The sequence below is a fragment of the Gigantopelta aegis genome, chromosome 9 (genome assembly GCF_016097555.1).
Source record: "Gigantopelta aegis isolate Gae_Host chromosome 9, Gae_host_genome, whole genome shotgun sequence".
Lineage (NCBI taxonomy): Eukaryota > Metazoa > Mollusca > Gastropoda > Neomphalida > Peltospiridae > Gigantopelta > Gigantopelta aegis.
The window spans coordinates 14,436,274-14,449,130 of NC_054707.1; the positions used below are offsets into that span (position 1 = coordinate 14,436,274).

Consider the following 12,857-nt stretch of genomic DNA (forward strand, 5'->3'; position numbering starts at 1 on the left):
TATCCAACATTTCAAAAATACTAGCATCTTGAAATTATTATTAAAATAGACTTTATGGTCTTTGAGCACTTACCAGTTCATCAAATTATAAGCCTTTGGGTGCGACACGAACGGTAGATTAACGTTTTTCCTATATTCGTTTGGGTTCTGTTTTCATTTTCAATGTGCATTACATTTCTATGAATTACAGATGCATTACATTTCTATGAATTACAGATGCATTACATTTTTCAAGGATTACACATTATTTATACACTAAATTCTACATCTTCAAAACATTTTAAAATAATGGGCTTTTGCATATTTTATTCTTGCTTTTAAGATTTTTACATGGTCTCCCTCCTCTTCGATACTTTGCCCTCTCAACGTTTGAGAGAGAAGCGACTTTGCCTATAATTTGGACCTGTACATATAAAAAGACACCTACAATGGTTGTGTTGAAAGTTGCTTCAATCTATCTGCATATAGATTTATAATTCATAGATGTCACTGCATACATATTCAGGTCTGGACCTGTTAAGTCATATCCTGACAAGTATTTATACATGTTTGGGGGCAGGATTTAGCGCAGTCGGTCGAGTGCTCACCTGAGGTGCTTGCATTGCAGGATCGAACCACCTTGGTGGATTCATTAAACTGATGGGTTTTTTCTTGTTCCAACCAGTGCACCATAATTAGTTTAAGGCAGTGATATGTGCTTTCCTGTCTGTGGGAAAGTTCATATAAAAAGATCCCTTGCTGCTAATGTAAAAATGTAGCGGGTTTCCTCGGATGACGTGGTGTCAGAATTAGCAAATGTTTGACATCCAATACCTGATGATTAATTAATCGATGTGCTCTAGTGGTGTCGTTAAGCAAAACAAACTAACTTTATACATGTATTTGTGATTATTTTCTTCATATACTAGTACACAGAATATGAACCAATTCATGGGCGTCTCCCAAATGTATGACCCCCACACGGGGATGAGAATAGGAAGAAAATATGGTAAAGGACAGACATTGAGAGAGGAAGCCCGCTGCCGCCACTTTATGGGCCATTTTCAATTAACAGCAAGATATCTTTTATATGCACCATCCACAGACAGGATAACACATACCACAGCCTTTGATATACCAGTCGTGGTGCACTGGCTGGATACTATGAACAATCATTAATAATATCAGTAAAATTTCTGAATTTTCTTAATATATCATGTACATACATGTATTTGTGATTATTTTTTTCATATACTAGTACACAGACTATGAACCAGTTCATGGGTTTGTCGCCCGAATGTATGACCCCCCCCCCCCCCCCCCCCCCCCCCCCCCCCCCCCCCCCCCCCCCCCCCCCCCCCCCCCCCCCCCCCCCCAACCCCCCCCCCCCACATAGGGGATGAGAATAGAGCAGACACTGAAGACTCCATTAATCTCGGGTTATACTGAGACAGCTCAAATGACAATAAGCTTAGACCACGACCAGCCTCGGTGGCTAAGCCATCAGACTACAGGCTGGTAGGTACAGGGTTTGCAGCCCGGTACCGGCTCCAACCCAGAGCAAGTTCTTAAGGGCTCAATGGATAGGTGTAAGACCACTACACCCTCTTCTCTCTCACTAACAACTAATCCACTTTCCTGGACAGACAGCCCAAATAGCAGAGGTGTGTGCCCAGGATGCTTGAATCCTAATTGGATATAAGCACGGAAATAAGTTGCAATGAAATTGAACCACGGCCCGGTCAAGTACCCATATCGAATTGGAAGTACTGTAGTTTAACCATTTATACTAGCATCATCCACATGTTTGTGATGTCCATAAAATGAATGTGGTGCTTTGAAAAAACCAAAAAAAAAAACAAGTACTTTATGATGGACATTGACAAAACTGCTGATAAAAATATTTGGAATTGTTAAGAAAATCTCTAGACCATGTACTGGGGTGTCTTTCCACACACACAGGACAATACATACCTATTTTTGATATTTCAGTGTGTATTATTGTTGCACACTGACTGAAATATCCATGGATCCAAGATGATGGATTTTGCATAGATGCTTATTAAACTGATTTCCATACCAGTCTCAAACAGAATCAGCAGGGACACTTAAACCAATTTCTATCCCCCTTCTAAAGAATTCCACCCTATTTGCAAATTAAATCAACATGGACACTTATGAAATGGGAATTACATCCCACTCTCCAATTAATTAAGCATTGACACTTATGAAACTGCAGTCAGTGCACCATGACTGCTATATCAAAGGCCATGGTATGTGCTATCCTGTCTGTGCGATGGTGCATATAAAAGTTCCCGTGCTACTAATGGGAAAAATGAAGTGGGTTTCCACTCTTAAGACTATGTATGTCGGCATTACCAAATGTTTGACATCCAATAGCTAATGATAAGTTTTGTTTAACTTATGAAACTGGGGCCTAATTAACTAAACTGTAGCAGATTTGTGATCTCGCAGTGCAATACCAAAAGATATGTAATGACTGATGTTGCTTAGCGAGCTTTGTAAATTAAACCCCTGAATTCCACCCTTCTCCTCAATTAAATGAGCATGGACACTTAGGAAACAGTTATGTCCCACTTCTGAAATCAATAAGCAAGAGCTGAAGGAGTTTGCATTTTGGTTTATTCTCACAGCACAAGGTGATTTCTGCGAAACATGATCAACACTGTTTGTTTTATAGAAGGAACAAATTACCTTAGGCCCTTTTCTTGTCTTGGAGATCTCTTTTAACAAATTCTTGTAATTCTTGACATTACAGATCATTTCGGTTTTAGCTTCTGAGGTTTGAAATATCTGTTCTAAGTTTTCTGCCATTGTAATTGTTCTTAACCACTAAAATTCAATATAAAATACATTTTGCTGTTCACGATATTGATGTGGGAATATTTAATGTGTTTTTAATCATCCTAATGTTTGTATTAGCTCAAGCTTCATTTTATTTCTTAATATATATTTTTCATACATACGAAATTATTGTGAGGTAAAGTCCAGTTTGGACTGCTACAAACATTAGGACAACCACCAATTCAATATACAGATTACGTATAATATAAACATAAAAATGCATTTACTGGTAATCTGTACTTTTTGTCATTAGAAAGTGTTCCATTAGTCAAACATGTTACAATGGCAGTAAAACTCGGGACAGTCTCGTGTAAAAACAAATTAATGAATACATAGCATACATACATACATACATAGGTGATCTATAAAATGAAAGCAAATGGCCAACGTGAAAGATAAGCTTACTATGCAATCTAGCTGAAGCACTTTCAGATTTTAAAAAAACCTAATATTTTACTACCGTCTATTACCACTGTAGACATTAGACATCTTGAATCTATTCCAGATTATTTATAAGTTTCTGACCATTTGGGTGGGTGTTTTTCTCTTCTTTTTTTTCTAGCAGAGGAGGTAGGCCTAAGCCATCTAAATTATTTTATAGTGCTTGTGTGTCTACTGGAATTCATCCCAATAAATCCTTATTACAAGGGTGGGAATTCTCCTCGGATCCACAGTTTACCTCTCATGGAACATCGCGTTTCCTCGCATTTCAATCGTCCTTTCCTCTTTTTTACAGTTCACCACCCCGGACCCCTCTAGCTTTCCTCTTTTTTTACAGTTCACCAATTCCCACCCATTATTATTATTTTAATTTTATAGGCGGTGCAACCCTCACTCCACTCCACAATGTAGATTTTTGGAAAAGCTCTCGACATATGTCACAGTAATAATTTTTGTTTTAAGGATAAATCCTGTATTAAACACTTGCCAGTCAAGTATCCATTTTAATGAATCGAACATCTCATAAAAGCAATGGAATAAATAATGATATACACTGATGGAAAGAAATAAGGGATCACTTGAATAGAAACGTAGAAGACTGACTGCAACTAAAACTCTCATCCTTAATATCAGGAAGTTAACAGCTAGTGTTACTGACATTCAGTTCCACATTACCAATATTCAACCTCGCATGATATTTTTGTATGTTATACAGATTTTACTACGCTAGTAATAAATTAAAAATGATCAATAACACCAAGTGTTCCCTTATTTCCTTCTATCGGTATACAAAACCTACATAATATGCAAAGCAAAGGCCTATCGGATATTCCAATATAAAAAAAAAAAAAACTTAAAAGAAAACATGAGAACTATGGTACAATGTAAATGCATACAAACTACTGAAAACACTATGAATGCACGCTGTTTCTTCTTATGCCAGTAATAAAAGTCTTCACTGTACATTTTATACAAATATACATGCACATCAAATGCTATACTAAGAAGCTTACCACACCATTTCACCATATTATGGGTCAATATAAACACCAAGGGAATTAAACAACGGAGGAGGTGGGGGGGGGGGGGGGATTCATTGACACATATTATGTACATGAATAAAATATTACTTTCATTGTTGTGTACGTTTTAAAACTAACAACATAAGCCGATTGCATAATGATTAGGTGAGCAAATATTTTAATTTGCATTTTAACTCGGTTGTATGAGACCATATTCGAAATAAAATGCATGTTTTGTTTATATTTATTTTCCTTTAACAAACTGAACTGAGATTTGTTACCGTTTTTCAGGATTCCGACTAACAGTATTTGAACAACTAAAATTAGTTACAAGTACATTTGAATATCGGTGGCTGTATATCCAACAGTTCTGGTCATCCTAATGTTTGTAGTAACCAAAACATAGCATTTTTTAAATTTATATTATTCATATTTACCTAGTGCTAGCACAACCAATATGCTATACAACCAGTCATAACAGCCACTGCAGAATTGTCTTCTCTTGCCGGATGTGTAGTACTACATCCATGCATGGGTAAACCATCAACCTCCCAACAATTTCATACACATGAAATAAATTTATATCAAGAAATAAAACAAAGTTTGGTCTACTACAAACATTAGGATTGTCAAATATGCATTGAGCATACCAATTCTGATCTCTAAACAGGAAAGCATATTTAACATGAACTTCAGTCTTCAAAACTGCTTTATTAGTAGGAAACGTGTTACCATAGTAAACTCCTGACAATTTTAATATTAAAATACCAAACAGATAAAATGTTATAATTCTATGGGATTAAATATTAATAAAAGGCACATTGTGCAAATACTAGTTGACCATCACTGGGTATACAAACTGTTTAAAAACCGGTAAACTGTCAGTACCATAGTTGCTCTGCTGTTTTCATAGTTTGAGATCCAAATATCTGATACTGCTGAATTGTGATATCAAGTCTTTTTAAGTGGCACAACTTAATTATGTAAGATACCAGCTGAAATATTTAAACATTAGTCCACCTGTTCAAATTTATTATCTGGGATAAGTAAAAATTTCTTTTATTAACATCTTTTGCTGTCATACCTCAACGTTAAAATGTATTACTTGAGATAAATAATAATGTCTTTTATTAACATCTTTTGCCATCACACCTCAACATTAAAACAATATTATAGTTAAAAACAAAGATAAAAAAGTGTGCACAGTAGAAGCACAAAAATGTAAGCTATCGTGTTTTGTAGTTTTGAGCACATATCTGAGTTTTTCAGTTTATGTTAAAACATTTGCTTTGAGCTATTTTCATTAAAGATTGTCAGACACCAATATTAACACTACCAAATATTTCACTCCAAAATCTTTGTAATTATATATATATATATAACAAAAGCAATGGATAAATGGTTTATTTTGAATCAAGGAACAATACTTTATAACTGTCTTATATGTTTATATGTACTAGATTAAATTTTGAATGCTGAAGAAGTAGTAAATCATATTACAATGTTACATGTATATACATCAATATTCATTAATGCAGGTTCCTTTAATGCTAACCAAGTTTTAATTAAGTAGAGATATGTGTTGAGCATTACCCAAAAACAGTTAACATGTATGTTCAGATGTATTCTTGTCATTGTGACATTACCGACAGCTAAAACCAACATCATGTTGTATTTAGTATTCCAAGCCCATAAGCATTTAAACTCTGATATCTCCTATACCATCATTTCACTTTTGAACATGTATGGTTTCTCAGAATGAGATGGGTATTACCATAGAGAGATTACAATAATTTAATATCACAATTTTTATTGAAAAAAAAGAAATGAAAAAAAAAAGAGTAAACATTTGTTAAGAATTCCATTTAATTATTAGAACAGAATATTGATTAATATGGTTTCATTAGTTAGAACAGAGCAAAGCGCAAGATAGCCTTTTTTTTAATTGCAGACTTACAATTTAAAAAAAATTCGAAGGCAGGTGAAATGGATGGACAGACGTGTGCAATAAAAAAAACCTAATAATAACCTGTCAGACAAATAGACTGGAGGTCAGATAAAGAGCCGAATAATATGTTGAGCAGCTACATGTACCTATTTTGGCATAAGAGGAATTAAAAAAAAAAAAAAAAAAAAAAAAAACGTAACAGAGAATAAAACTAACTTAAAGATAATTTACATAGAAAATATGACAGATTTCATTAACATATCTAAGCGTGTCGAATATCAGAATATACATATCACACAAATGATGAAAACAGATCATAAACGATTCTAGTATAAAAAGAAAACAAAATATGTACAATATGAGAAATAAATACACTATCAGTACATCAAATTGTGTGCGGGGGTGTGGGGGATACAAACAATTGGACATTTATTAGACATTTACATGAGAAAATTAACAAATGTAAATTAAAAATACAAATTGTTTTAACGTTTTCTTTCAAATATGATTCACATCTAATCATATCACAAGTCAAGCTTGCACTAGGTGATATGAAATTACGGACTTCACCAGATAACATGTCAATTGTATTTGATTGAAAAATTTAAACTGAATCTGTAAATTCACAAGGGCCCCATCTCCATCTCAGTTTACATGTATTTTTCTCTCGCAAAATGTCTAGTAATAGAATCAAGCACCTGTAAATGGTAATAAAAAATTAAAAATAATTTCTTATAGATGTTGATAACAACATATTGGGAATAATTACACAAACAAAACTGTGACATGGTCGTGTATTAATTAAAAAACACATTCAACCATTTTATTTTGTATAGGACGTTTGGAGACTTTTTATATTGAAAAAACTTTAAATTGTTTATGAAAACAGGTGGGAAATTTTTATTAGAAACGAAAGCAAATTGTTGTTAAAAACCTTTTCAATGTCAATCGTGGTTATAACATAAAAAAAATAATTGTACTTTTATTCATATAATCAGCTACCTTAGTTTTGTTTATAACAGTAAACATATATATTCAATATTATTATATGTATAATATTAATACTTAAATAATTTATACTTGCACAGTTAACATCAGTGAAACATAGCACATATCAATATTGTGAATACTATGTAACACAGAAAGTCTCCAGTTTTAACACCTCATTGTGTGTTTTACACATGAGCTGCAAATTTCTGTCACAGGACAAACATCCAAGAATAACCATATATAAAATTGTGTAATATATAATTTGTTATTGAAGATAATAATACTACCAGTTACCAAAACAGATGTAACAAATGGGGGGATGGTAAATTTGTATTATAATTTATACCCACCTATAAAGCTAGTAGGTTTTTAAGGCAAACTAATAAAAAGTGTTGATGAATATCCACGTATGAAACAACTTGATGATGATGAAAATTTACAATATTTAAAGTGAATAGTAAACTGTGTTGGAAATACTGAAATCAATATAAACAGAATGAAACCGTTTTTTACAAAACAAATTTTCATCAACACTTAATGTCTGAATATTTGAACAAACTTTTTAAAATCAATTTTTAATTTACAATACCCGTTTTACTATTCACTTGAACAGACATATAAATGTGGAAAGCACTGAATATAAAATTGCACATATTACAAAAAAAGAAGAAGACACAAACAAACAAACAAAATATTTTAAGCTGGTACAAAAATCCACTCTTTCGAAGTTGAAAAAAAAACCTGTGTATGAATCTGGTTTAGGAAATGACTAACATCCTATAGTCCGTCCCACAGGGATCGCATTTTGTTCATACAATGTAATTTACTACAAGTTATTTATTTCCGAGCCGACTGATTTGTAAATTGCACACACAAATGGTATTTCTTTGTTATTTCCAAAACACTTTTACTTTTCTTATGTCAATCCAAATTGAAATTATTTACAAAAAAACATTTTGATAGAATGACTATAGATTGGCCCAACTGTTCACACTTAGCGGTCTGCAAACGAATTACAATTCGTAAAACACATCATGAAGAATTACTTAAATTTTGAATATGGAAGAACAAAGTAACTATCAAAAATATTCTGGGGGTCCAGTACATAATTCTGTTCATGTCTTGAAATATTTTCATTCAATCTTTCAAAGTAAGATGCATTAGTAGGTAAAGTATGCAAATTGGTAGTCAAATGAAATGGGTGGTACTATTTTCCATATACAAAAGTAAAAATACACTAAAATTCAAGTCTAGCAAAACTAAATATTTAGTTTTTAATGCGTAAAAAGAGCATCAAAAATAGTTTAGTTAAATCTATACTACGTGTGATTTGGACATATTCTTTTCTCCAATTATGTATCGACACTTATTTTGGAACAAGATCAGGGGCCTAATTCACTAAACTCTTGCAACTTGTTGTCTAGAAGAGCCTAAGAGACCTTTGTGAATTAGGCCCGAGATGTATCACCTACCACTGTTATCTCAATGCATGTCTGTTTTTTTAAACTTAAAAAAAAAAAAAATGAATTAAAGTTTAATTTTAATAAATTTCTAATTTTTTTTTAAATCGCGCATTGAGGTGAACAATTGTAGATGTAACTACAAACCAAGTTTCACTGATGGAGGACATAACTTCAATGTGGCACTAACTGCAAAACTTTTAACTTTAAGCTACACACAAGTTGAAGTCATCGCTGGAAAAGTCACCTAGTCTCTTTACTTTGTAAAGACAAGACGAAAGGTGTGGGGGAGGTACCAAATAAACCATTTTTAAGTATTGTGAGATGGACAAACATACAACAGATTTAAAAATAAAGCCGTAAAAAAATAAAACCAAACTGCGTACTTTATCATCTTGATATGCAACTGATCCCATTGGCAACTACACAAATATAAGCAAAGCTGAACAGCACAAAAAGAAGATCAGTGTAATTTGGTAAAGAAGAACTGATCACTTATTTCTGAAACCAAATTCACAAGCTCTGTTAGCACCTATTTAAAGTCGATGACTCCAGTTTCTGAGATACGTAACCTTTTCGTTACACATAAAGTGTTACAGTTTGGACCTACTACAAGAACAGGGATAACCAAAAACTCACCGATTTGCCAAAAATTTATAATTTAAGCAGTAATAATGTGTAATTTAATGGTAATAGTGAAAAAAGAAGAATATTCACTACATTATAATTAGGGATAATGTCTTTAAAAGTGAAATCCATTAACAACACAAGGACTTGTAAAATAGTACAGAGACGTCGTGTACATTTCATTGTTATAGAATTCCTATTTTCTTATAAAAGCTTAATTGGGACACATTTTTATAGTCTCAGTGCTTTAGTGGTTATGCCATCGACTTGTGGCTAGTAGGTACTGGGTTCATATCCCACCTGAGGCAAAGGGGCATTTTTCATTCAGTACCAGCTCAAACCCAGAGTGAGTGCACCACAAGGCTCAATGGGGGAGGTGTAAGACCACATACACAGTTTCACCCACTTCACGGATTATGGGTGTGTCTCCCGACTGTATGACCCCACATGGGGGATGATTACCAGACGGACACTGCAGGTTCCGTGTACCCCTGTCTCTGGTAATACAGAGAAAGCTCAACTGACAGGAAGTGTGGAGCACGGCCCCGTCAAGCAGTACTATACCAAAAGGAAAGGAAATACTGTGGTTTCACCATCCATCTAATCATCATCATCCATTTGTTATGTCCTGACAAATAATGTCGGCATATAAATATATAGAAGTTAGTAAGTCTTGCTTGTTAAAATAAGTCAGCAACCAGCAATCATTGGCTATTATTACTGCAATAAGATTTAAATGGGTATGTAATAAAAACTAGTAATCAATTAGTGCTTCAAACTAGTTTAAAAAAGGAAAGATATTTTGTAAATTTTGATATAGCAGATGCACAACAGAGCCTGTAAACCTGGTGTTAGAAAAAAAAAAACCTTATAAAATTCCCAATAATTTCTCTTTAAGTAGGTCATTAACAAGAAAGACTATTCACAAAAACCTGCACATTTAAAACATGTATTGGAAGACATAGGACGGCATGTAAAGCAGGTTGTGTCGGTCTTGTCGGCATGGTGACAATTCAAGTGACATGTTTACATTTATACTTAACAGCTAACATTAAACATAAACACTCCAGCCATTTGTCAACTGTCAATAGTTCAGCATACGTATTCACTTGCATGTATGACGCATGTCACTGTATGTCTACAACGTTACAATGCATTAAAATGTGTCACATACATCACACACATGGTACATATACATTGATGTCACGGTAAGGTAACCATGTTATTTAAAATTGTCGAAATCAGATTTCTTAAAAAGGGGTATAAAACAATCGCACTAAATGTCATTTAAAATATATTAGATATCATGATATCCATACTAGTAATAATTTATTTGTTTAAACAAAAAAACCATTAAAAAATAAAATAATAATAAATAAATAATTATTTTACTTCCTGTGAAAAGATGATATAATTTTTACTGCTTGGTGAAATTTGAGATAAATTAGTTTAGAAAGAAGACTATTAACATGCTTAGCATAAGGAGGTAATGGGAATTAAAAGTAAGAACAGGTAACTTGTTAAATAACAGTAAAAAAAAAGCCACAATTCACTCTGCATCAAAGTACGAATGCTAATAACAATAATTTTTAAAATAAGATTTTGGACTACTATGTATTTAAAGTCTTATGCTTTGGTATAGGTCAATGGTTATTTGTGACATGTGAGGGGTAAATGAAGCATTTATATCAAATACTAACCAGGCATTGAATTTGGTGGATTTTTTTTCTCCAATCCTGCCAGAATCGTGAAAATTATGTGCAGGAATCCATCTTGTAATCTTATGGAAGCATGAACTCCTGCTAACTTGGCTGCCTGCTAAGTCAACAGACAACAATTTGTGTTAATACAATGCACGGAGCTTTAGCCGGATGACATCAGCCTGTCGATACATCTCCAACTCCTAATAAATGGATTTATCGTTTGTTTTATTAATATACAGTAAAATTCAACATATATTGTGTATGTGCAATTTCCAGTTTCAAAGTGAAGCACCATGACGCAAACTGCTAATTTGTATATGTGATTGTTTCACCACAGAGGCCTCATCCACAAATATGAAGAGTTACTACCGACCCTCCTCTAGTCCAGACATGACTGCAGGTACTACCAGCATTGGAGGAAGACGTCTCACCACTCAAAGGGTTAAAATTGCTTCTGGCACCATGGAACGGACAACCTGGTTAATTATGCAAGTGGCATCAATACCGATTCCGACTTATCACCATACAGGACCGGTCATATCTGCACTACACAGTAGTATCAGCATGCGTCATGTACCAACAGTGTCAGTACCAACACGCGTCAGTACCAACATGTGTCATGTACCAACATGTGTTAGTACCAACACGCGTCAGAACAACATGCGTCAGTACCAACATGCGTCAGAACAAACATGCATCAGTACCAACATGTGTCAATACCAACACTCGTCAGAACAAACAGGTGTCAGTACCAACACACATCAGTACAAACACACGTCAGTACCAGCACGCGTGGTTTAGAAGATCTCACTGCGTCCTGTCGATGGAATGATCATGTTCTCCACTCTCCGTCTCTGACTGCGACGGACAGCGTCCGCACGTCTGTACGGCTCGTTCTTCAAATCTAAACAAACAAACAAATATGAACTTCCATTAGATAAACCTCATCAGATAAACATGACACATACTGTCGAAACAGCCCCACAGCGTATCATTTTATACATGGTACATGTATGTACCTTCTGTGTTTACTTGTCAATGGGTTCGAGCTAGTTTTCACTTTGTGTATAAGTATGATAATATATTGAACAACTTAAGTATACCCTTTCTGCATGGTCTGTGTTTGTAAGTGAGAGACATTTGGATGTCAACATCAGTTTGCAGAAAATGTTATTTCAGAGACCAATTGTCAAGCATTACAAAGTTTACAGGGACAGACCCTAGTTTTTAAACACTAAGGCATATTTTTCACTATTAGAGCCGTTCACGATCACTGAAATCAAACTTTACTTATATTTTACTGTTTAGATTATCAATTTCCATACAACCAATGTTTTTCTGGTCATCCTGGTATTTCAAATGTCACAAAATGCACTTTTTATATTTTTAAAAACGTCCATGTGTCTGAGAAGTAACAGTTATGGAGTCAAGTTTTAGTCTATTTTTAACAGTATTTCACCATTTCAACGTCACAGGCTCTTGTTTCACTCCCTGGTAATGTTATCCAAATGTGCTACAGATTTGTAACTTAACCAAACTTAGTGTCCATTTGTACGGGTTGAAACTAGGGCCTGCGCCTTTAAGGAAAATGTTTAAAATGTGATATCAAATCAATTCAAATAGCAACTGAAGAGATGTGATGAAATTTGACTTAACAGAAACTTAAGGTAATTAAATCCCAACATTTAAAATTTAAAAAGACATACAATATCTTAATCTGTTCAACAAAACCATAACATTTTCAAAATTGTATCTCTGAACAAGGTAGAGTCCAACAATAAGTTTTGACAATGTTACGACTGCACTCAGGAATCGCTGTTGG

At 33.9% G+C, this 12,857-nt stretch overlaps 1 protein-coding gene across 5 annotated transcripts in view; it reads right to left on the reverse strand.

Annotated features, from left to right (window-relative positions):
- Positions 1-2,604: 2,604 nt before the first annotated feature.
- LOC121381139 (formin-like protein) overlaps positions 2,605-12,857 on the reverse strand; it is an 84,331-nt gene continuing 74,078 nt past the window's right edge. For all 5 annotated transcript variants that reach the window (XM_041510288.1, XM_041510286.1, XM_041510285.1 and 2 more), the window contains one exon: positions 2,605-11,939. In XM_041510288.1, the coding sequence (XP_041366222.1) occupies positions 11,833-11,939 (107 nt within the window). In that variant the 3' untranslated portion in view covers positions 2,605-11,832. The remainder of the gene's footprint in view (positions 11,940-12,857) is intronic.